Source organism: Pleurodeles waltl, chromosome 5 (assembly GCF_031143425.1).
Source record: "Pleurodeles waltl isolate 20211129_DDA chromosome 5, aPleWal1.hap1.20221129, whole genome shotgun sequence".
Lineage (NCBI taxonomy): Eukaryota > Metazoa > Chordata > Amphibia > Caudata > Salamandridae > Pleurodeles > Pleurodeles waltl.
This window is the reverse complement of record NC_090444.1, coordinates 856,996,008-857,020,450: the sequence shown is the minus strand read 5'-3', so window position 1 is coordinate 857,020,450 and position 24,443 is coordinate 856,996,008. Positions and strand designations below refer to the sequence as shown.

Below are 24,443 nucleotides of genomic sequence, written 5' to 3'. Positions count from 1 at the left end.
CCACGGTTAAAGCAAAACTATGTCCTGGGATGCCCAGCATTGATGCATGGGTCTCCAACTCCACTGCCATGCGGCGGCATACAGTGTTGTTGTGGCCATCAGTCACTTGCTACTGGTGAGTAAGTGGGTGTTGCTCAGGGGACACCAGTTTTTCAGTCACCATAGTGACAGTGGCTCCTGTGTCCCTGTAGACCTCTGGCTGAACACCACTTATCAAGGGCAGCTGCCTGTACTTACTCATGTTAAGGGGACAGGCAGGAAAGGTGGGAAAATCAATGTCCCTATCTGAGACTAAAACAGTTTTAGTAGTTTGCCTAACTAAGCCCGCCCCTACCATACTTCCTAAAGTGAGCCCTGCTATACCCTTGGAATGGATATTGCTGCCTGAACCACCACTACTGTTGTTACTAGGGGCACTAGTTGTAGAGGTAGGGGTTGTATTGGTGGATGGCTTGGTGCTTTTCTTAGGGCAGGAGCTGTCTCCTGGCCTATGGCCCTTGTACCTACAGACATAGCACCAAGGCCTTTTTGTTATGGAAAGAGGAAGATGATTTGGACCCCGCCCCAGAGAAATTCTGGGGTCCTGATGAAGACTCTTTAAGATTGTTTTTGTCCCCACCCTTGTCCTGAGACTTACCTGCTTCCTTTTTCTTGTCCTTGTCACCCCCCAGTGTGAGCGTTTTGGCTCACCCTTGTTCTGACCCACTTGTCTGCCTTCTTTCCCAATTCTTGGGGAGAGGTCAAATCTGACTCTACCAAGTACTGGTGCAACAGATCAGACTCACAATTGTTCAGTATATGCTCTCTTAAAATCAGATTGGACAAGCCCTCATAATCAATTACTTTGCTACCATGTAACGAGCCCTCCAAGGCGTTCACAGAGCAGTCCACAAAATCAACCCAGTCTTGGGAGGACTCTTTCCTGGTCTTCCTGAACTTAATTCTGTATTGTTGTATGAGGCTGGCCTGGTTTGTAGTGGGTACCTTGGGTACTTACACTTTATACCAGGTCCAGTTATCCCTTATTAGTGAAGTAGTAGTGTTCTAGCAGCTTAGGCTGATAGAGGTAGCTATAGCAGAGCAGCTTAGGCTGAACTAGGAGATATGCAAAGCTCATGCAATACCACTTATAGTTACACAGTACTTATACAGAAGTAAAGACAATACTCAGTGTTACCAAAAATAAAGGTAGTTTATTTGGGTGACACAAGGCCAAAAATATCTTAGCGGCAATACTCCTTCTGGAGGTAATTATTATACACAATATATACACTAGACACCAAAATAAGGTAAGTAATTCGACATAAGATAGTGCAAACAATAGGAAATGCTATAGAATGCAATGGGAGGAAATAGGTTTAGGGCAACACAAACCATATACTAAGAAAGTGGAATGCGAGTCACAAATTCCCCACCTAGACAAGTGTATTGTGTGCAGAATCGCTGGGAGAGTAAGAATACAGTAAAGGTAAGTAAATTACCCCACTCCAGAACCCACAAAAGCAGGAGTAAAGTACTACAAGTTTCCTTAGGACACACTACACCTCGTGATTGTGATTTTGCAGTAACCAAGTCTGCAAACAACAACTGCTAGATTCCTGGACCTGAACACCTGCAAAAGGAGGAGAACAAGTGCAGAAGTCGAAAGACGTTCCAGGAAGGGCAGGAGCCCCTGCCAACCCAGAAGAGGGTGCAAAAGGAGAGTCCCCATTTGGATGAAGACTGCTGGAATGCACCCTAGGAAGATGCCAGCGGGTTCCTGCGTGATGCAGAAGATGTCCCACGACGTGAAGATGGATGCAGACGTGATTTCGTGTTGGAAGGCGCCAACAAGCCTTGGTTACGACAAATGTGCGTTTTGCATCACAATGGCGCTGGCTGGACCCAGGAGGGACCTGGGGGCCTCAACTCTGTGTGAGGAGGAAGAGGGGGCTCTCATCACTTTAGAGAGCCCTCAGGATGCCAGCCAGCACCCCCAGAGGTGTCAAGACACGGGGACAAAGGAAGTGCAAAACGTGGTTGGTGCAACACAACAAAGGAAGGTCCCACACCACCAGAAAACAACTCAGCGAGTTGAGTATCGCAAGATGGAGTGCTGGGGACCTGGGCCATGCTGTGCATGAAAGAATTTAGCAAATAGTGTACAGAGGCCTCAGGAGGTGAAGAAGACGCAGTACACAGGGGTACCGTTGCTGTCAGGGAAGGCAAGGTCTTACCTCCTCGAGATTGCATCAGCAGGACCTCAGGACAGTGTATGTCGATGGGGTCCACCCTCTGTGTCATTAGGAGCACGCTTGTTGCTGTGAGAGGAGTCCAAGGGTACCGGTCGTCGTCTTGTAAGGTGCCTGCGTGAGCAGGGGAGTGAGTCCGTCACCCCACAGGAGATTTCTTCGGTCGTTCTGGTACAGGATGACGTCTGGGAGTCCTCAGAGCGTGCACACCATGGAAACTGTTGCAGTTAATGGCTGGAGCTGAAGTTGCAGACCAAAAGTATCCCTTGTGGATACTTTGTTGCTGTTACAGCGTTTCCTAGAGCAGACTGCGGTTGATCTGAGGTCAGAGGATAAAGTAGTAGTTGCAGAGGATTCCTGAAGGAAACTTGCAAGCAGAATCTGAAGAGGACCCACAGGAGAGACCCTAAATAGCCCTGAGAGGGGGATTGGCTACCTTATCAGTTGAGGACCTATCAGGAGGGGTCTCTGACGTCATCTGCAGGCACTGGCCATTCAGAGCCCTACAGAGTGCCCCCACACCTTGCAAAGCAAGATGGCTAAGTCTGGGACACACTGGAGGAGCTCTGGGCACCACCCTTGGGTGGTGATGGACAGTGGAGTGGTCACTCCCCATTCCTTTGTCCAGTTTCGCGCCAGAGCAGGGGACAAGGGGTCCCTGAACCGGTGTAGACTGGCTTATGCAAGGAGGGCACCATCTGTGGCCTTCAAAGCATTTCCAGAGGCTGGGGGAGGCTACCTCTCCCCAGCCTGTAACACCTGTTTCCAAAGGGAGAGGGTGTAACACCTTGCTCTCAGAGGAAATGCTTTGTTCTGCCTTCCTGGGACTGAGCTGCTCAGACCCCAGGAGGGCAGAACTCTGTCTGTGAGGTGGCAGCAGCTGTAGCTGCAGTACACGCCTCGGAGAGCTGGTTTGGCAGTACTGGGGGTCCTTAGTGGAGCCCCCAGGATGCATGTATTTGGCTCCCCAATACCAGATTTGTAATGGGGGGACAATTCCATGATCTTTGACATGTTACATGGACATATTTGGAGTTACCATTGCAAAGCTATGTATAGGTATTGACCTATATGTAGTGCACACATGTAATGGTGTCCCCATACTCACAAAGTCCTGGGAAATGAAAAAAACAGTGAAAAGGAGGATAATGATAGGAATTAGCGCTCACAGTAATTCACCAAGTAGCAATATATCGCATAAGTTATACAAGGTGCTCTTAACAGGAGGATCCCCCCCACACCTCCCAAGTTTCTACTAGAAACACAATAACCACAAACAGATGTCAAGGCACTCGTGAGTTGAAAGTTCAGCGTTCATGTGTTTTCGTCCTGATGTCTTATTCGCAATAATCAACCATACATCCGACCAGGATAAAGGGCAGAGTTCTTAATTTATTCTTGAAGTATATTGTCCTTTACAACAACAGCCAACACGTATTTCGTCCTGTGAGAGAGTTGCTACCAAAGACTTCATCAGGGCTGTAAAGATTCAAATTATGACCAATATTAAAGTCAATATTTACAATATTGTTCCTACACAATGGATAACCCATATTCCAAACCACGTGACTTTTGTGCCGAATCCTGATTTTATATGTGACAGTTTGTGAGAAATTAGAGAATACCAGAATTTAAAGAAATTTATCAAAATTCACAATTTAAAATTTAAAATTACAATTTATAAGAGATAAACGATGAGCAGTCTAGAATTATGATGAGACATGGAGCCACTGATATATATGCTGCTTTAGAAATGATAACCTAAATATTTAAACTGATTATTTAGTCATTGCATTGAGAGATCAAATAACAATCACATGTGATGGCATAGGGCATTACGTAAGTCATGACACCCCGTATGTGGGCCAAATGAAAATCGAAAACATTTCCTGGGAAATGGCCCTGAACTATGTGGGGGCACCTTTGCTAGTGCAAGGGTGCCCTCACACTTAGTAACTTTGCACCTAACCTTCAGGAAGTGAAAGTTAGACATATAGGTGACTTATAAGTTACTTAAGTGCAGTGAAAATGTCTGTGAAATAACGTGCACGTTATTTCACGCAGTGGCAGTCCTGTGAAAGGGTTTGTCTCAGCTCCTTATGGGTGGCAAAAGAAATGCTGCAGCCCATAAGGATCTCCTGGAACCCCAATGCCCTGGGTACCTAGGTACCATATACTAGGGACTTATAAGTGGGGTCCAGTGTGCCAATTGACATTGGTAAATGAAGTCACTAGCCTACAGTGACACATTTAAAAGCAGAGAGAGCATAAGCACTGAGGTTCTAATAAGCAGAGCCTCAGTGACACAGTTAAGCACTACTGACAACACACACATTAAGCCACAAACTATGAGCACTAGGGTCCTAGCTAGCAGGATCCCAGTGAGACAGGCTAAACACACTGACATATAGGTTTTTATCTATGAGTACTGGGGTCCTGGCTAGCAGGATCCCAGTGACACAGTAAAAACACACTGACACACACTCACAAACAGGCCAAAAGTGGGGGTAACCATGCTAGAAAGAGGCTACTTTCTCACAATTGTTCAGTGCTAAGACCAAATCCATCCAACAGAGCAGATTATAAAACTGTGTAATTGTCAGCATCCTCCTCTCTGACAGTAAGAAGCCTATCCCTACCCTTGTCACCCGAGAGCGAAAGAAGAGCAGCCCACTGTCTCTGGTGGACCCTCTGTATTTTGTAGAGAACCACTTATGGATGTCATCCCCCATCTTGTAGGGTTGAACAACTATGCTAACGTTTCTAGAATCAAAAGCGTCCTCCCTGACCCTAGGTTCCCTGAAACCAAAGCTTCTGCCACAATAGGGTGTAAACCTGAATCCCTGCCTCTTTCTCTCCACTGCCAAGGCCTCCCTGTCCAGGACTAGCTGTTGCTGCTGCAGCCTCAACTTGGCCTCCTCGAGCCTGTTTCCTAAGTTCCCTATCTAAGGAGTCATCTTCTGGAGTTGAGCAGTTTGTCCTCTCAGATACAGAGGTGACGTAAGAGTGGCAGTATGAGCGTAGGAAGCTGGCTCTGTATATACAATATCGAAATGAGATACAGTGTGCACAGAGTCCAGGGGTCCCCCAGAGGCTAAAGTAGATGATACTAATGCTCTCTTTTATGGTAGTGTTGTTGAGCAGTTAGGCTTATCAAAGGGTCGTGCAAAGCATTGTTGTACATACACAAACAATAGAAAAAGCACAAACTCAGTGACTTACCTCCAGACCAATGGTTTTTATGTATCAAAAATATATTTTCTTAATTTATTTTTATAACTACAAGATTCAAGTTGCAGGTAAGTACATCAATAGATTCGTATTTCACACATGTATCAACAGTACTTTGAAATCGGTAAGTTATGCAGTTTTTGAATTATTGGCAATAATATGTTTTAAAAATGGACACTGCAATTTTCAGAAACAGTTCCTGGGGGGAAGAAATGTTAGATCGTTTTACAGGTAAGTACAACACTTACAGTTTCATTCTCCGGGTTTTAGGAAGTTCAGGTTAACCCCAAATACCCACCACCAGCAACACAGGGCCGGTCAGGTGCAGAAGTCAAAGTTGAACAGTTTTAACGTGGGCTCCTATGGAGACGGGGTAATCGGAATCAGGCCTGTCTGCAGGTAAGTACTCGCGTCTCAGAGAGCAGACCAAGGGAAATTGAAGGAGCCCTGTAGGGTCCACAAGTAGGCACCAAACACACACCTTCAGCGGCTCAGGGGTGGCCGGGTGCAAACAGAACATCAGGTTTCCAATGCTTGTCTATGAGGAGACCCCGGGGGTCACTCAGAGGCTACAGGTGAGGTCCAGGGGAGTGTCTCGGGCACACCACTGGTCGGACAAAGAGGAGGGCTGTCTGCTGAATGTAGATGCACTGGGTGTCGATTTCTCCAAGGTCTGGAGGCTGCAGGTGCATTGTGTCTTTAGGCGTCGGATATCTTTGTCCGAAGCCTCACGTTCAGGGGGGTTTTCAGGATTCCCTCTGCAGGCGTCGTCGTGGAGGGGTGGAGAGGTCAACCGAGTGTGGGCACTTGCTTGTAATCGCCTGGGGACCGTCTCTTGCTGGGTGGACCACCTGGACATGGGCCAGGGGCGTCAGGTGCACATGGGTCAGGACTCACTTATCCATAGTGAGGTGGGAGTCCTTGCTTGTTGGATTTTCTTAGACAGAGCTGCTGTCCTCCGAAGTTCTTGGTCCTTTTGGGTGCAGGGCAGTCCTCTGTAGTTGGACAGAGGCCGCTGGTCCCACTGGGCGTGCCGCAGGGATTTTGCAGGTTCTTTGAAACTGGAGCAGGCCGGTAGGGTTAGAGCCAAAGCAGTTGTCGTTTTCCTTCTTCTCTGCGGGGGGTTTCGGCTAAGCAGTCCTTATTCTTCTTGTCAGGTCGCCAGGAAACTGGTGAGCTGGGTTCAGGGAGGCCCTTAAATCCTAGATTTAGTGTCATTTTAGGGGTCAGAGGGCAGTAGCCAATGGCTGCTGTCCCTGAGGTTGGCTACACCCTCCTTGTGCACACTCCCTTTGGGGAGGGGGTCACAAACCAAATCCTATTGGTCCCTGTCCTCCAAACTAAGATGGAGGATTCTGCAGGGAGGGGGTCACCTCAGCTCTGGACACCTTAGGGGTGGTCCTAGCTGGGGTGGTCACTCCTCCCTGTTTTCCTAATTTTTTCACCGGATTTGCCATTAAAAGTGGGGCTTTGTCCGGGGGGAAGACAACTTTCCTAGTTGGAGTGCCCTGTGGCACTGTAACCTGTTGCTTGAGCTTTTGAGGCTCACCGCCAGGTGTTACAGTTCCTGCAAGGGGGAGGTGTAAAGCACCTCCACCCAAGATAGGCTTTGTTTCTGACCACCGAGAGCACAAAGGCTCTCACCCCCATGTGGTCAGAAACTTGTCTGAAAGTGGCAGGCTGGCACAGATCTGTCAGTCCTGCATTAGTAGTTTGTCTCTAAGATGCCCTCTGGGTGCATTTTTCAATAAGTACCACACTGGCATCAGTGGGGGCTTAATGTGCACAGAAGTTTGATATCAAACTTCCCAGTATTCAGTGAAGCCATTATGGAGCTGTGGAGTTAGTAATGACAAACTCCCATACCATATACTCAATATGACTACACTGCACTTACAATGTCTAAGAATGGACTTAGGGCTAGATGTACGAAAAAAAGAGTTTGTGACTGGCAAATTGCGAGTCTGAGCGACTCTCAATTTGAGAGTCGCAGACCCAGATGCTGGATGGTGTCCCTGACACCATCTGCGAATCGGAAGTGGGTCGCAAAGACCCACCTCATTAATATTAATGAGGTGGGTCGCAATTTGCGACCCCCTTCCGATTCGCAGTACTCACAGCGATGGTGGCCTGCTGGTCATTTCCGTGACTGCTTGTTAATAAAGCAGTTTTTTTTGTATTGCAACTCGTTTTCCTTCAGAGCCATTCAAAAAGGGGAAGGGGTCCATTGGGGACCCCTTCCCTTTTGCGAATGGGTTTAACTGCGAATTGCTTTGCGACCGCGTTGGCAGTCACAAAGCAATTCTACATTGCGATGCGAATCGCAAATAGAAAGGGGAACACCCTTTCCTATTTACGAGTCGCATTCCCATTTTGCGAGTTGGTAACCAGGTTACCAACTCGCAAAATGGAAATGAGCATCGCAATGTGCGTTTTCCATGGCGCAAACAGCGAATTTCGCTGTTTGCACCATGTAAAACGCTTCCTACAGCTGGCCCTTAGAAACTGTAGGGGCATATTGCTCATGCAGTTATGCCCTCACCTGTGGTATAGTGCACCCTGCCTTAGGACTGTAAGGCCTGCTAGAGAGGTGTCTTACCAATGCCACAGGCAGTGTTTTGTGGACATGGCACCTTGCGATGGGTGCTATGTCGACTTTGCCTTTCTCTCCCCAGCAGCACACACAAGCTGCAAAGGCAGTGTGCATGTGCTTGGTGACGGGTCCCCTAGGGTGGCATAATACATGCCCCTGGGGACCTTCCCTGTCCACAGGGCCCTTGGTACCATGGGTACCTTTTACAAGGGACTTAACTGTGTGCCTGGGGTGTGCCAATTGTGGAAAGAAATGTACAGATTTTGGGAAAGAACACTGGTACTGGGGTCTGGTTAGCAGGATCCCAGCACACTTTCAATCAAAGTTGGCATCAACATTAGGCAAAAAGTGGGGGGTAACCATGCCAACAGTGGCTCTTTCCTGCACTACACAAAAACTGAATGTGTGTAGGAATAGCATGTATGTGTTGTGTAGGCCTACTTAGCACAGGTTCCAACTTATAAATTAAAGGCAGGATGTCCTCTTTGGTAAACCTGTCTGAAAATCCTTTCTGTCCTGCTCCTCCTCTGTTAAGCTCCAGGAATCCTCATATTCAACCTTACAGCACAAAGCACACCTATTGTGAAAGATTGCAATGCATTTGTGTCCCCTTTTATACTTTGTACCTTGTTACCACCTGCTTTCAGTTGATGTTATTTTGCTTGTGAAAAATGCTGTTTTTTGATGAATTTCCTATTAATTAATGTATCTGATATAGACTTCTAGTTGCAGATTCCTTACCTCAGATTTTTACCTCAGGCATCAGTCTGGATCCAGAGATTTGTTTCTTTGAACAATACCCTTGCACGTTGGTCGACTCGGGCATCGTAGTCGCTGTGATGACGGCAGTAATAGTACATAGATGCTGCCTCAGCGCAGTGATGTCAGTTCTTTCCTTTCCGTGCCACACTCTGATCCCGAGAGAGCTACTCTTGGTCACTTTTTGACCAACTTTAACTATTTTGTTGACTTTTTGTGAGTTTTTGGTGCATTGAGGAATGTCTCAGAAGACCAGTTTCAAACCATGTGAGGACTGTCACCGCATGATGTCAGTGACAGGTCCACATCAGGTCTGTTTGTGGTTCCGGCAGCGCAACCACGACCTGAAGTCGTGCTCCGAGTGCCGGGCCATGCATCCGAAGACCTTGAGGGAGTGGTCCCTTGAGCTTATGACGACCCAGTGCTTGACTCTGCGTAGGTCCTGGTCTTGCTCGAGGGGAAGGTTTCGAGACAGGTCGCGGAGCACCCACCACTCGTCTTCTTCAAAGTCTTCGGGTCAAGGTAAGAAGAAGAAGTCAAAGAGATCCCGTCACCCTTCAACTTCGCACCATCACTCGGCTGATGCGACGCAGGAGGAGCGTCACTGCTCTAATCCTCCATCTTCAGAGCCTGCTTCTGGGTCACCTCTGCGCCTCCCATTAGTTTCCAGGTGCCGGAGCAACCCCTGCCCATTTAATGGTGTTTTAGGATGCCATGCACCTCCTTTTTTGTAGCCTGACCTGATAGGGCGCCTTCGGGCCCAAGGGGTTCGGTCGGGTGGCCTTCGGATTCCTCGCCGGCGGCTCCAGCTCCGGCCACCAAAGTCCCCTCTAGATCCGCACAGACGCCGGTCGGGCAATTGAGACTTTCCGGCCGGCGCTGGTTCAATTGTCGACACTCCTGACGTCATTGGTGCCCACCATCGACGTCGAACCGATCCTGATTCCAACAATTCTGAGTCGGACTGGCGTCGGCCGACGCTGCCTCCTTTTTCGATGGGGCCTATTCACCCCAGGTTGGATTCTGACCCTTATTCTTATGGGTTTGAATTCAAGAAAGGATTGGAGGGGTCCCTGGACCCTTATGAATACCGGGAAGACCCTAACTTGGACTGGGCACAGGAGTTGGGCGAGGCCAGTGATGTAGATATCTCTCCAGAAACTGGCATGCTGTCTCCTCCTACCGTGGCTACAGCTGAGGGAGCAACTTATTCCATGGTGGTCAGTAGAGCGCCTGAGCTCCTCTGCCTTGAGCTGCCTACTGTTCAGGTCAGGTCTAATCTCCTGACGGAGGTGCTTCAACCAAGGGCTTCCACATCTGAGCCTCCTCTTCCATTTAATGAAGCCCTCACCGATGTCCTTTTTGGTTCTTGGTCCAGACCCAACACAGAGGCACCTGTGAACAGAACTATCCCACACCGCCATCGGCCCGACCCGAGCGACCATAAATTCCTGTCCAACACCCCATGCCTGAGAACTTTGTCATCCAGGCATCCTCATCCTCGGGCGCATTTCTTCTGCACCTCGGGATGGGGAATCAAAAAGGCTGGAACAATTTGGGAAGAAGATGTTTTCTTCTTCCAGTCTCAGGCTGCGGTCAGTGAACACTGAATGCCTATTGGGCCCCCATATCCACTCTATGTGGGATACAGGCGCGCAAGTTCTGCCGCAGATAGCGTAGGAGACCTGTGCTAACGTTTTCCAAGCTGTCACCAATGGGAGAGACTCGGCAAAGTTCACTATCAGAAGTGGGCTGGAGACAACCTACTCTCTAGGTAGGTCAGTTGCGACGATGGTGGCCTTGAGGCGCCACACCTGGGTACGTACATCTGGTTTCTCAGGGGATGTCCAATAGACTCTTATGGACATACCCTGTGATGACTTCCTGTCTCTTTCAAGACAAGGTGGATGCGGCTTTGAAGAGGTTTAAAGACACCCGGGCTACGGCTCGGTTTCTCGGCCTTTTCATTGCCCCTCGTCCTCAACAGTCCGCCTTTCGTCCCTTTCGTGGCCACGGAAGGGGCTCCCTGTCACGTCCCTTTCCCAGCCACCATACCACCCATGCTGTTCAGCCACTGCGTGGCCGGCCTTGTGGAATCCCACATGCTTGTGGGACAGGGAACCAGAGGTCTTCCCACACCACCCCTGCCCCTTCTTTAGCCTCCAAATCCTCCTAGTCCGTCCCCTCACTCTGCTCCAGTTGGTGGCAGGATTCGCCATCACCTACCCCACTGGGAAGCTATCACTTCGGACAGGTAGGCTTTGCAGATCGTTCGAAGTGGCTACTCCCCCCTCCTCAAATCTGCCCCACCAGCCATGCCTCCTTCCTCCACGAATCTGCCCCACCCGCCATGCCTCCAGGTAGGAAGCTGGCCTGGCTTGTAGTGGGTACCTTCGGTACATACACCTTATACCAGGTCCAGTTATCCCTTATTAGTGAAATGTAGTAGTGTTCTAGCAACTTAGGCTGATAGAGGTAGCTGTAGCAGAGCAGCTTAGGCTGAACCAGGAGACATGCAAAGCTCTTGCAATACCGCTATAGTTACACAGTACTTATACACAATAAAAGACAATACTCAGTGTTACCAAAAATAAAGGTACATTATTTTAGTGAGGCAATACTCTTTCTGGAGGTAAGTATTATACACAATATATATTCACTGGACACCAAAATCAGGTAAGTAATTAGACATTGGATAGTGCAAACATTAGGAAATGCAATAGAATGCAATGGAAGAAAATAGGTCTAGGGGCAACACGAACCATATACTAAGAAAGTGGAATGCGAATCATGAAATCCTCCCTAGACAAGTGTAGTGTGTAGCGGGTCGCTGGGAGTGTAAGAAAACCACAAAGATGAGTAAAATACCAGAGTCCAGGAAAGTAGGAGTAAAGTACTGCAGGTTTCCTCAGGAAACACTACAAGTTGTGATTAGAGTTATTGCAAGAACCAAGCAAGACTGCAAGCAACAAATGGTGAATTCTTGTACCTGAAGACCTGTAAAGAGAGGAGACCAAGTCCAGAAGTCGCAGAAAATTCCAGGAAGGACAGGAGCCCCTTCCAACCTAGAAGATGGTGCAAAAGAGGATTCTCAGGTTGGAAGAAGTCTGCAGAAGACCACCAAAGATGATGTCTGTGGGTTCCTGCATGATGCAAGAATGTCCTACGTGAAGATATTGGATGCAGGCGAGTTGCAGCCCTGGATTCGTCCAACAAGCCTTGGTTCAAGCAATGTCACGGATTGTGTCAAAATGGCGCTGCCTGGACCCAGGAGTACTGAGGAGGCAAAGGGGTATCCCAACACTGGAGGGAACCCAGAGGTAACTAGGCAGAACCCACGGAGGTCCTAGGACATGGGGACAAAGAAGGTGCAAACTGCAGTTGCTGCAGCACTTCAAAAGAAGGTCCCACACTGCCAGAGGACAACTCAGCGAGTTGGGCGTTGCAGGACAGAGTGCTGGGGACCTGGGTCAGGCTGTGCACGACGTTTTCTTGCAAATACTGCACAGAGGCCTCAGGAGGTGAAGATGACGCCGTGCACAGGGGTACTGTCACAAACGGAGAAGGCAAGCTCTTACCTCCTCCAAATTTGGACAGCTGGACCTTAGGACAGTCTGTGTCGAAGGGGTCTGCCACCTGTGTTCCAAAGAGCACGCTCGTCATCAGGAGAGGAGTCCCAGAGAACCGGTTGTTGTCTTAGAAAGTGCCTGCAGGAGCAGGGAAGTGACTCCGTCACTCCACAGGAGATTTACTTGGTCCTTCTGGTGCAGAGTGAAGACAGGGAGTCCCTAGAGTGTGCACACCGTGGAAACTGTTGTAGTTGCTGGCTGGAGCTGAAGGTGCAGAGGAAAAGTATCCCTTTTGAATACTTTGTTGCAGTTACAGGGGTTCCTGGAGCAGTCTGCGGTTGATCCGTGGTCAGAGGATGAAGCAGGAGTTGCAGAGGATTCCTGGTGGAAACTTGCAAGCTGAATCTGAAGAGGAACCCACAGGAGAGACCCTAAATAGCCCTGAGAGGGGGAGTATCTACCTAACCAGGTATGTACCTATCAGGAGGGGTCTCTGACGTCATCTGCTGGCACTGGCCACTCAAAGATCTCCAGAGTGTCCCCACACCTTGGAAAACAAGATGGCTAACGACAGGGACACACTGGAGGAGCTCTGGGCACCACCCCTGGGGTGGTGATGGGCAGGGTAGTGGTCACTCCCCTTTCCTTTATCCAGTTTTGCACCAGAGCAGGGACTGGTGGTCCTTGAACTGCTGTAGACTGGCTCATGCAAGGAGGGCACCATCTGTGCCCTTCAAAGCATTTCCAGAGGCACTGGGAGGCTACCCCTCCCAAGCCTGTAACACCTATTTCCAAAGGGAGAGGGTGTAACACCCTCCTCCCAAAGGAAATGCTTTGTTCTGCCTTCTTGGGACTGAGCTGCTCAGACACCAGGAGGCCAGAACCCTGCCCGCCCCGCGAGGTGATAGCAGCTGCAGCTGCAGTCAAAGCCTCAGAGAGCTGGTTTGGCAGTACTAGGGGTCCATGGTGGAGCCCCCAGGATGCATGGGATCGGTCCCCCAATACCAGATTTGGAATGGGGGGACAATTCCATGATCTTTGACACCTTATATGGCAATATTCAGAGTTACCATTGTGAAGCTACATATAGATATTGACCTATCTGTAGTGCACATGAGCAATGGTATCCCCGCACTCACGAAGTCCGGGGAATTGGCCCTGGGCAGCGTGGGGACACCTTTGCTAGTGCAATGGTGCCCTCACACTTAGTAACTTTGCTCCTAGCCTTCACTAAAAGAAGGTTAGACATATAGGTGACTTTTAAGTTACTTAAGTGCAGTGAAAATGGCTGTGAAATAGTGTGTGCACTATTTCACGCAGGCTGCAGTGGCAGTCCTGTGAAAGGGTTTGTCTGAGCTCCTTATTGGTGGCAAAATAAATGCTGCAGCCCATAAGGATCTCCTGGAACCCCAATTCCCTGTGTACCTAGGTACCATATACTAGGGACTTATAATGGAGGTCCAGTGTGCCAATTGGAATTGGTAAATGAAGTCACTAAACTATAGTGACTAATTTGGAAGCAGAGAAAGCATAAGCACTTTAGTTCTGGTTAGCAGAACTTCAGTGACACAGTTAAGCACTACTGACAATACACACATTAGGCCATAAACTATGAGCACTGCGGTCCTGGCTAGCAGGATCCCAGTGAGACAGGCAAAACACACTGACACATAGGGTTTTAACTATGAGCACTGGGGTCCTGGCTAGCAGGATCCCAGTGAGACATTAAAATCACACTGACACACAGTCAGAAACATGCCAAAAGTGAGGGTAACAATGCTAGAAAGAGGCTACTTTCTCACACTCCATCCATCAGCCGAATACCAGAGGATCATTTGGCACTTCTCCACCAGGAAGTCACAGCTCTCTTGTCATAGAGAGGGTCCCTCCGCCAGAAGTAGGTGTGGTTGTTATTCCCGGTACTTTCTGGTGTCCAAAAAAGTCAAGGGCTTACGTCCTATCCTAGACCTTCGGGACCTCAATCTCTTCATTGTGATGGAGAAATCGAAAATGCTCACCCTGGCTCAGATCCTGTCTGCCTTGGACCCAGAAGAATAGATGGTAGTGTTGGACTTGCAGGATGCTTATTTCCATATTCCAATCCTTCCTGCCTACAGACGTTACCTACGATTCGTGGTAGCTCACGAGCACTTTCAATTTACCATGCTCCCCTTGGGTGTTAAGGAAAGTGATGGCGGTGGTTGCAGCTCATCTGCACAGTTTATGGGTTTCCGTCTCCCCGTACCTCGACTGGCTGTTGAAGACTGACTCGCCCCAGAAAGTTATCTCCCACCTTCAGACTACGGCGAACCTCCTGCACGTGCTGGAGTTCGCTATAAACGTGTCGAAGTCACACCTGACTCCCTCTCAGACGCTTCCTTTCATCAGAGCTGTTCTGGACAAAGTGCAGTTTCGTGCCTATACTCCCGAAAAGCGAGTCCAGGATATTCAGGCTATGATTCCGATCTTTCAGCCTCTATCTTGGGTTTCAGTGAAACTGACTCTGAGGCTGCTGGGCCTCATGGCCTCCTGCATCCTGCTAGTGACACATGCCAGATGGCATATGGAGGCTCTGCAGTGGGACTTGAAGTTCCAGTGGGTGCAGCATCAGGGAAATCTCTCTGACATGTTCTAGATATTGGAGGGGACTGTGAAAGACCTGCGTTGCTGGCTTTCGAATTATCATTGGGTCAATGGCAGATCCCTCTCCCTTCCCCAACCAGATCTATCCTTAGTGACGGACGGGTCTCTTCTGAGATGGGGCGGCCACATGGGAGAGGCGGAGATCAGAGGGATCTGGTCTCCGGCGGAGTCTGGGCTCCATTTCAATCTTCTGTAGCTCCGGGCGATGGCTTGCTGTAGGAAGCTGGCTCTGTATATACTATATCAAAATGAGATATAGTGTGCCCAGAGTCCAGGGGTTCGCCAGAGGCTTGACAGAGGCAATAATAGGTAATACTAATGCTTTATTTGTGGCAGTGTGGTTGAGTAGTTAGGCTTATCAAAGAATAGTGTTAAGCCTTTGTTGTACACACAAAAACAATAAGGGAAACACACACTCAATAACTTAACTCCAGACAAATTGGACTTTTATATAGAAAAATATTCTTAAGTTATTTCTAGAACAACAAGATTAAATTAGCAGATAAGTACATAAATGAAAGATACTTTGCATAGTTAGGATCAGGACTTCGATTGGAATGAACAATGTGCACAGTTTTTCTTACAATGGCAAAAAACTATTTTAAAAGTGGACACTGCAATTCTCAACAGTTCTTGGGGGAAGAAAGTACAGTACAGTTTTGAAGGTAAGTAATAGACTTACAGGTTCAGTCTCTGGGGCATAGGTAGCCCACCGTTGGGTTGGGTTCAAGTTAACCCCAAGCACCCAGCTCCAGCAACACAGAGCCAGTTAGGTGCAGAGGTAAAACAGGCGCCAAGATAACGTGGGCCCCTGTGGAGACAGGGGATACTCCAGTTCTGGTCTGCTTGCAGTTAAGTACCCGCGTTTTCAGAGGTCAGACCAGGGGGGTTTAGAGGAGCACTGAGGGGGACCCATGTAGGCATCAAACACGCACCCTCAGCAGCACAGGGGCGGACAGGTGCAGGGTGCAAACAGGGTGTCGGGTTCCCAGTGGAACTCTATGGTGGGACCCCGGGGTCGCTGCAGGCAAGGCAGAGGGGGGCTCCTCGGCAAGACTCTGACTGGATAGGGAGGAGGGCCACCTGATGGTCACTGCTGCAGGTCGGTTTCTCTCGAGTCTGGGGGATGCGGGTGATGTGCTTCTCCAGGTATCGGATACCTTTGTTCTGGGCAGTCGGGGAGGCCTTGGGATTCCCTTTGCAGGTGTTGTTGTGGAGGGGTGGAGAGGTCAGCCCATAGTGGACACTTGGTCGGAATCGCCTAAGGATCCTCTCTGGTTAGTTGGCCACCTGGACAGGGGCTGTAGTTTTGGACTCAGGCTTCTGGAGTGAGGTGGAAGTCCCTTGGAAGTAGTTTCCTCTTCTCCTTGTTGGACAGGTCCGTTGTCCACATGAGATTCTTGGTCCTCAGTGATGCAGGCAGTCCCCTGGAGGCTTTTCAGGTGTCACTGGTCCTGTAGAATGCGTCACTTTTCTTGTTCAGGGTCTTTGAAGCAGAAGACGGGCCGGTAGGGCTGGGACCGAGTCATTTGTTGTCTCCTTTTTTTTCTCTGCGGGGTTTTCAGCTCAGCAGTCCTTCTTCTTTTCTTGAGGTTGTCAGGAATCTGACTAGCTTGGTTCAGGGAGCCCTTAAATTCAAAATTTAGGGGCGTGTTAGGGGCAGGGGGCAATATCCAATGGCTACTGCCCCTGAGGGTGGCTACACCCTCCTTGTGCCCACTCTCTTCGGGCAGGGGGGCACATTCCTAACCCTATTGGTCCTAATCCTCCAAAGCAAGATGGAGGATTTCTCAAGGAGGGATTCACTAGACACCTTAGGGTTGGTCCTGGCTGAGGGCGTGACTCCTCCTTGTTTTTCCTAATTATCCTTCTGGACTTGCCGCCAAAAGTGGGGGCTTGTCCAGATTGCGGGCATCTCCACTAGCTGGAGTGCCCTGGGGCACTGTAACACGAGCCTGAGCCTTTGAGGATCACCGCCATGTGTTACAGTTCCTGCAGGGGGAGGTGTTAAGCACCTCCACCCAGGATAGGCTTTGTTTCTGACCACAGAGTGCACAAAGGCGCTCACTCCATGTGGTCAGAAACTTATCTGAAAGTGACAGTCTGGCACAGACCAGTCAGTCTTACACTAGCAGTTGGGCTAGCATAAACAGGGCATCTCTAGGATGCCCTCTGTGTAAATTGTTCAATAAATGCCACACTGGCATCAGTGTGGGTTTATTGTGCTGAGAAGTTTGATACCAAACTTCCCAGTATTCAATGAAGCCATTATGGTGCTGTGGAGTTCGTATTGATATGCTCCCAGACCATATACCTAATATGGCTACTCTGCACTTACAATGTCTAAGAATGGACTTAGACAATGTAGAGGCGTATTGATCATGCGGCTATGCCCTAACCTGTGGTATAGTGCACCTTGCCTTAGGGCTGTAAGGCCTGCTAGAGTGGTGTCTTACCTATGCCACAAGTAGTGGTTTGTGGGCACGGCACCCTGAGAGGAGTGCCATGTCGACTTAGACTTTTTTTTTCCCCATCAGCACACACAAACTGCAAGGCAGTAGGCATGTGCTGAGTGAGGGGTCCCAAGGGTGGCATAATACATGCTGCAACCCTTAGGCACCTTCCCTGGCCACAGGGCCCTTGGTACCATGTGTACCTTTTACAAGGGACTTAACTGTGTGCCAGGGCTGTGCCAATTGTGGGAAGAAAGGTACAGTTTTAGGGAGAGAACACTGGTGCTGGGGCCTGGTTAGCGGGGTCCTAGCACACTTCCAATCAAAGTTGGCATCAACACTAGGCAAAAAGTGGGTGTGTAACCATGCCAGAAGTGGCATTTTCCTACACTTGCATTGAAAGCATTTCTTCCCTTTCTCAAAGGGAAAGTAGTTAAAGTGTTCACGGACAACACTCCCGCATTTGGGACCGGAACAAACAGGGCGAAGTAGGGTCCTGGTCCCTTAGTCAGGAGGCCCTACGCCTCTGGACATGGCTAACACATCAGGACATTACCCTGGTGGTTCAACATCTTAAAGGATCTTCTGTGGCAGCAGCTGGGGACGGTTCTCCACCCGAACCTGTCCAATCTAATCTCCGCCTTCATAAGTGGAGATTTAGCAGCAGCAGTTGACGGATTTTTACCTCCCCCACCCCCCCCCCTCCCCCCGAAGTCTGTGTTGTTATCTTGGCAGTCAGGCGGCCCTCCACCAAAATGGTATACGCCTGTCGTTGGCATAAATTTGTGGCATGGTGTACCAACGAATCCGTTGATCCCCTCTCTGCTCCTCTTTCTGAGGTTCTTTTGTTTATTCTCTCTTAAGCCCAGCAGATAGGGTGCCCAGATCTTGAGGAGCAAAAACTGGGACAGGTCAGACATAAAAGAAGGACTAAAGACTTTACTCTTACATTTATTTGAATATCTGACCTTTGTCCCAAAAACCAGGACATTTATTTAAAATTAAGAGAAGTATTGAGACACTGGGACAGTTCTCTCAAAACCGGGACTGTCCGGGGAAATCCGGGACGTCTGGTCACCCTACCAGCAGGGCTCTGCTTTGGACACCGTTAAAGGCTATTCATAGGCTATTTCAGCCTTTTTTAGGTTGCCTGAAAAGCCTTTCCTCTTTAAGTCTCCTATTGTTAGTTGATTTCGTATGGGTCTCACCCATTTGTTTCCTCCCACTCCGTTTATCATGCCTCAGTGGGACCTCAGTTTTGTACTTACTTAATGTGTACTCCCTATGAGCCGATGCACAATTGTCCCTTACAGCTCCTTACTTTCAAAACAGTTTTTCTTGTTGCCATCACTTATGCTCGCGGAGTGAGCAAGCTTCGGACTCTTTGTTCCAAGCTTCCATTTTTGTCTGTGCACCCTGACAAAGTGGTGTTACGCAATAGGGCTTCCTTCTTTCTCAAAGTGGTTACAACTTTTCACATAGGTGAGTCCGTCACCTTCCCTACTTTTTTACGCACCTCAACATCCTTCTCATGAGAAGGAGAGACTCCACCGCCTGGATCCAAAAAGAGTGTTGGTATTCTATCTCAATCGTACTAAAGATTTCCGGGTGGATGATCAACTCGTTGTTGGATACGTGGGTATGAAAAAAGGAAAGGCAGTGCAAAAACATACCATCTCTCAATGGTTACTTCTGTGCATCAAGATGTGCTACACTTTGGCTAAGAAGCAACCCCCTGAGGGCTTGTGCACTCATTGCACCAGAGCAACTGCTGCTTCCACTGCATTAGCACGTGGAGTTCCTGTCCTGGATATCTGCCAGGCATCTATGTGGGCATCCTTGCACACGTTTACTAAACATTACTGCCTGGACAGTCAGGTCCGTCAGGACGGCTACTTTGGTAGTTAGGTCCTGCAGGACTTTCTAGTATGATCTTGGTTCGCAGCCCACCTCCGAGGATGGCATTGCTTGGATATCTATTCTAAGGTAAGGAATCTGCAACTAGAAGTCTCTATCCGATGTACAAGTTACTCACCTGCGGTAGCAATATATCTGGTAGAGACATATTTTAGTTGCAGATTCCTTACCAATCCACCCATCCTCCCCACTTATGAACTGATTTCTAGGGACAGGGCTTTCCCATTCAGGGCCTTAGCTCTGGTGCACCCATTTCAGTGTTCTTCGCGGCTCTGCGCTTTGGCGTGGAAAATCTTGAAAAGAAACTGATGTCACTGTGCTGAGGCAGCAAGTGTCTACAACTCCCAACGTCATCATGGTGACTACGATGCCAACAGCGCCTGTGGAGTCGCCCAACACCACCTATCGCGTGCAAGAGTATTGCTCGAAGAAAAAATCTCCAGATCCAGTCTGACGCCTGGGGGAAAATTCTAAGGTAAGGAATCTGCAACTAGAATGTCTTTACCAGATATATCGTTACTGAAGGTAAGTAACTTGCACTTTGCAACTGGTTAGTAACTCCCTACTTTTTTGTAAATCAGGTCCTAGATTGTTCATTGCAAGCAAATCTTGTGACACTGCATTGTCAATCACATTTTTTTTTGTTTCCACCTCTGTTAATGTTCTAGTATTTGGAAGAGGAATACCTTAAAGGAGCTAAAGATGATGAACCAATGCCTCCTGTACAGCCCTATCATTATGGATCACATTACTCAAACAGTGGAACAGTTCTGCATTTCTTGGTTAGATTACCTCCTTTTACAAAAATGTTCTTAGTATACCAAGGTAAGAGCTTTATATGATCATCCAAAATATGTGTACTCTTAATTGCTGTGACTGCAATATCTGATAGAGACTTCTAGGTCTAAATTCCTTACCTTGGAATTATCCCCAGGCATGAGACTGGATCCGGAAGAGTTTTTGAAAGCAGCACCCCTGCGTGCTGGCATCAATTGCATCCATGTGCGTCATCGTCCTCTCTGGAAGTGGCATCCGCTGTGCCTGTATTGATGTCACCCAGGTGCGCTGATGTCAGTTCTTTTCTTTCTACACCATCCAACGCAGAACTGGGAAGATCTACCCCTTCATTATTTTTTGACTGTGCTTTATTCGTGAAGTGTTTTTTTAGATATACCTCCTGGTGTGGCAGGCTGTCATCCAGAAGGCCAGCTGCAAGCCCTGCGGTGCCTGTCATCGGCCAATATCGGTAACGATCCACGCCTTTTTTGCCTGTGGTGTCTCAAACGAGACCACGACCGAACGTCTTGCTCTGACTGCTGTGCAATGAACCTGAAGAGCTTTAGGGAGCTCTCCCTCAGGCTTATAGCGGCCCGCCATGTGACTCTTCACCGTTCGAGGTCCCGGTTGAGAGGAATGTCCTGGGTGCACTCGCGGAGTCGGAGGTTGTCGTCCTACTCCAAACGGCCCGGGCACTCAGGAAAGCATAAGAAAAATAACAACTCAAAGTGTGCTTTGACTTCTCCGTGTTTGTCGAGATATGGGAGCATCCGCACGCTAGAGCTCATTCGGCATTTGAGCCTGCACCTGGACCGACACTGCAATAGCTGAAGTGTAGGTAGCTGGGTTCTGGTTGCAGCACCACTCCATGCAACACAACTTGTGCCACTCTGAGGGACCCAGTACCACCCTTATGCAGACTGCCATTGCAGGCTGCATGACAAGGTGCTCCCACAGTTGAAAGCTAGACATGGCACACACTAAAAAACAGCTGTAATAACTGTAAGTCACCCCTCCAGCAGGCCTTCGGCCCTAAGGCAGGGTGCATTATATTACAAGTGAGGGCATATATGCATGTGCAAATATGCCCCTACTATGTCTGTCGATTCTTAGACATAGTAAGTGTACAGGGAAGCCATTTTAAATGCATGTGCTGGACACTGGTGACTATGATTTCCCCAGCAACATGATGGGTTCTCAGCTCATGTTAATAAACCCTCACTGATTCTAGTGATGGATTTATTAATACACGCACCCAGAGGGCATCTTAGAGGTGCGCCCTGAAAAACCTACCAAGTGCTGGTGAGCTCACTGACACGTTCAGGCCAGCCTGCCACCAACAGATAACAATCTGACCTCCGGGGTGAGAGCCTCCGCTCTCGAGAGGTCAGAAACAAAAGCCTGCCCAGGCTGGGGTGTTACCTGCACCCCCATACCCACAGGACGACCTGCATTCCAAAGCAGCAGCTTCAAAGATGCCCACCCCCTTTGATATGCAGAACTGGCCTTCCTCAGAGGAAGATGCCAACCCCCCTGCCTCAGGACCCATCTGGCACCTGGACAGGTGGGAAAATTAGCTGAGCATGAGGCATGTCACACTTCCAAACTGGGAACACCCGTAGGGAGGCCAGCCTGAAGTGAACACCACTTTAGAAATTCTGTCATCTTGCATGTGATGGAATTTAGGAACTCGGGTTAGGGTGATGCCCACCTACCACAGAAAGTGGACATCTAGAGGGTGTAGTGACCCCAAGGGTAAGTAGCCCACTGACTACTACCCTGCCCTCCCTCTAATGCCCCCTTAATTGAGTATTTAGGGAACACCCTGATACCAGATCCCCAAATCTTCGGTGGACCAAAAACAAGTGGACAAGGAGACTCCTGGACCTGAGAACCGAGGAGCGCGATTGACTTAGCGCCACCCTGCCTTTCTGCCTGCTGCACCAGACCCTTGAGGAGCAACTGACCTAACCTGCCGCTGCAGCCTCCAAGAAACAGGGAGAGCTGCCAGTGCTTTGCCAATTGCCAGGAAGAACTCCCTTGGAGTAGTTGAGCTGCTCTCCTGCATCCGGAGGCACCCAAGAAAGAACTGAGAGGACTGGGACTCTCAAAAACCCAATGTCAGACCTCACCACTGTAGCCGGACCACCTAGCTCATGTTGAAGTGGGCCAGCAGTGTCAATGTGATCCCCAGGCCCTCCAGAAGAGAAGCCCATCCTGTGCTTCCCCACTGTGAACTTCACGAGGGTGTCTGCAGACTGTTCCTGCATACCCCCCTGCAACCAAAAATTACCAGGAGGCGAAACCTGATGCCCTGTAATACCTCTGCAACCATCCACACCAGACCCAGAAGACGAGAACTAAGGGTGTCCCAGCATCTCCCCACTTCGTGAGACCTGAGCCCACTTGTTGGCTGGGTCAGACTGGACCCCTAGTTCACGCGTGCAGCGTGTTTCTGTAGGCACCACTGTAACTGTGAGGAACTTTAGTGCTGTACCCAACGCCATAAGACACCACTGAACCAGTGGCATACAGCCCTAGGAGGACTGGACTGAAGGTGTCCCCATGTGCCTGAGAACCTCAAAGGTCAAGCCCCCCTTTGGGTTCCCCTGTACTGTCCTTCATGTCCATCCCTGCAGCAATTGTGTAGCCAGACCGATCCCATAGACTTGAATGGGATACCCAATTCTGTAGCACATCTCTCCACCTAAACGCACCAGAGCTCCCAGAGGTGACCTGTTTGTGTGGCTTTAGACCTTGCCCCAAAAACCCCTTAAGTAAAAGAGATTGGTCCCATAAGTTGTTGTAGTCTATCTGGATTGCCGACTTTGTTTTCCTTTATAGGATTGCATTACAGCCTCCTGAGAATGCACTGTCTGCTTTTGAAAATGATAAAAATTCATAGCTCGAGGGGGCGGAGCTTGCCGAGCCGAAAGATTGCCGCGTAGTAGCATAGCTCTGCCGGCTACCTAAAGATCCTTCATAATCCTTCGGGTTATGCCCGATTCTTCGGACCCCCTGGGGAAGCAGCTGAAGCCCAGACCGCAGGGGTAAAGATCCGACCGTCAGAGGACCCCGGTGGAACCCGGTGTGGAAGCCGAGCCACGGGGACGCTCAGGGCGGGCCGGGCGGGCGAGGCCTAGAAATGGAGTGGCAGCGCTTGCGCTCGCCTGAAGATACGATGCGGGCAAGTTCCCGAGGCGTGTTGTGGAGTAACTGACTGTGCCCAGGCGAGAGAGAGGTCGCGCCTGGGGGCGGCCCTGGTCGGTGCGTCAGACCTACAGAGATCCTTGTGCTGCGCTGGTGCCGCTCTCGGGACGGCGACACAGTGGAGCAGACTGGGAGCGCGGAGGCCTGGAGGTGAGACTAAGCAGTGGGGTGGAAAGGAGCGTGGAACCTACTGCTTTTTCCGGCGGCCAGAATGAACTGCCTGGAGCGAACATGGCAGTGTTGCGACTGATGCCGTTATTTTAAAACTTGCCGGCGTGGCATGGGAAGCGGGCACAATTTAATAGAGGAGGGACCTTGGACGTGCTAAATCCGGTGCGCTGGCGATCTTGGCGAACAGCGATGGGGCGCCAACTGCGGAGAGTCGCGTCTTGTAAAGAGCTGGACTGGGGCTGGAGCCCGGGGCGGCGGTGCTGACCCAGTGGAGGGGCCCTTGGTGGTGTGGGACCGCGGATCTGAGATATGGGAAAGCGAGTTGACTGGGAATGAGGAGCGGACCGCGTGGGAAAGACAACTAAATTTTGCCACTATGGGAAAACATGACAAAGCCCAGCCTAAGCTGCACTTCGAGCGATGAAAAACTATGAGCCAAGCAGGGGAGGGCACAGAGGCTGGTCAGAGAGGGCCCCAGAGAGACCAGCTCATGAAGAACAAGACCTACGACACATTCAATGCAACAAAGTCTAACCCAAATAGATGCAAAATCGACTCTCTATCTTATCATGTGGACAGAATGTCAGAAAGACTAGATAAGCAGACGGAGCGCTTGGACCAGGTAGAGATACGTGTGTCGGCCACGGAGGATGGACAAACAGCACTAGCCTCCAGACAACTAAAAGTGAACACGGAGCTGGATACCCTTAAACACAAAATGGACGATCTGGAGTCGTGCTCTCGTAGAAACAACCTTCGTATCGTGGGACTAGTCTACATCGATCGCAAACATGGAAAACGTTATTGAGAGCCTGCTGACACAATTGCTGGGGCAGGACATCTTCTCAGCGTTCTTCATGGTGGAAAGGGCACATAGGTCGCTAGCGGT

The 24,443-nt window shown here is 49.5% G+C and overlaps 1 protein-coding gene across 1 annotated transcript in view; it reads left to right on the top strand.

Annotated features, from left to right (window-relative positions):
- LYST (lysosomal trafficking regulator) overlaps window positions 1-24,443 on the top strand; it is a 2,674,875-nt gene that overhangs the window by 2,148,202 nt on the left and 502,230 nt on the right. Inside the window, 1 exon segment of the mRNA XM_069234946.1 lies at window positions 20,065-20,221. Coding sequence (XP_069091047.1) covers window positions 20,065-20,221 — 157 coding nt within the window.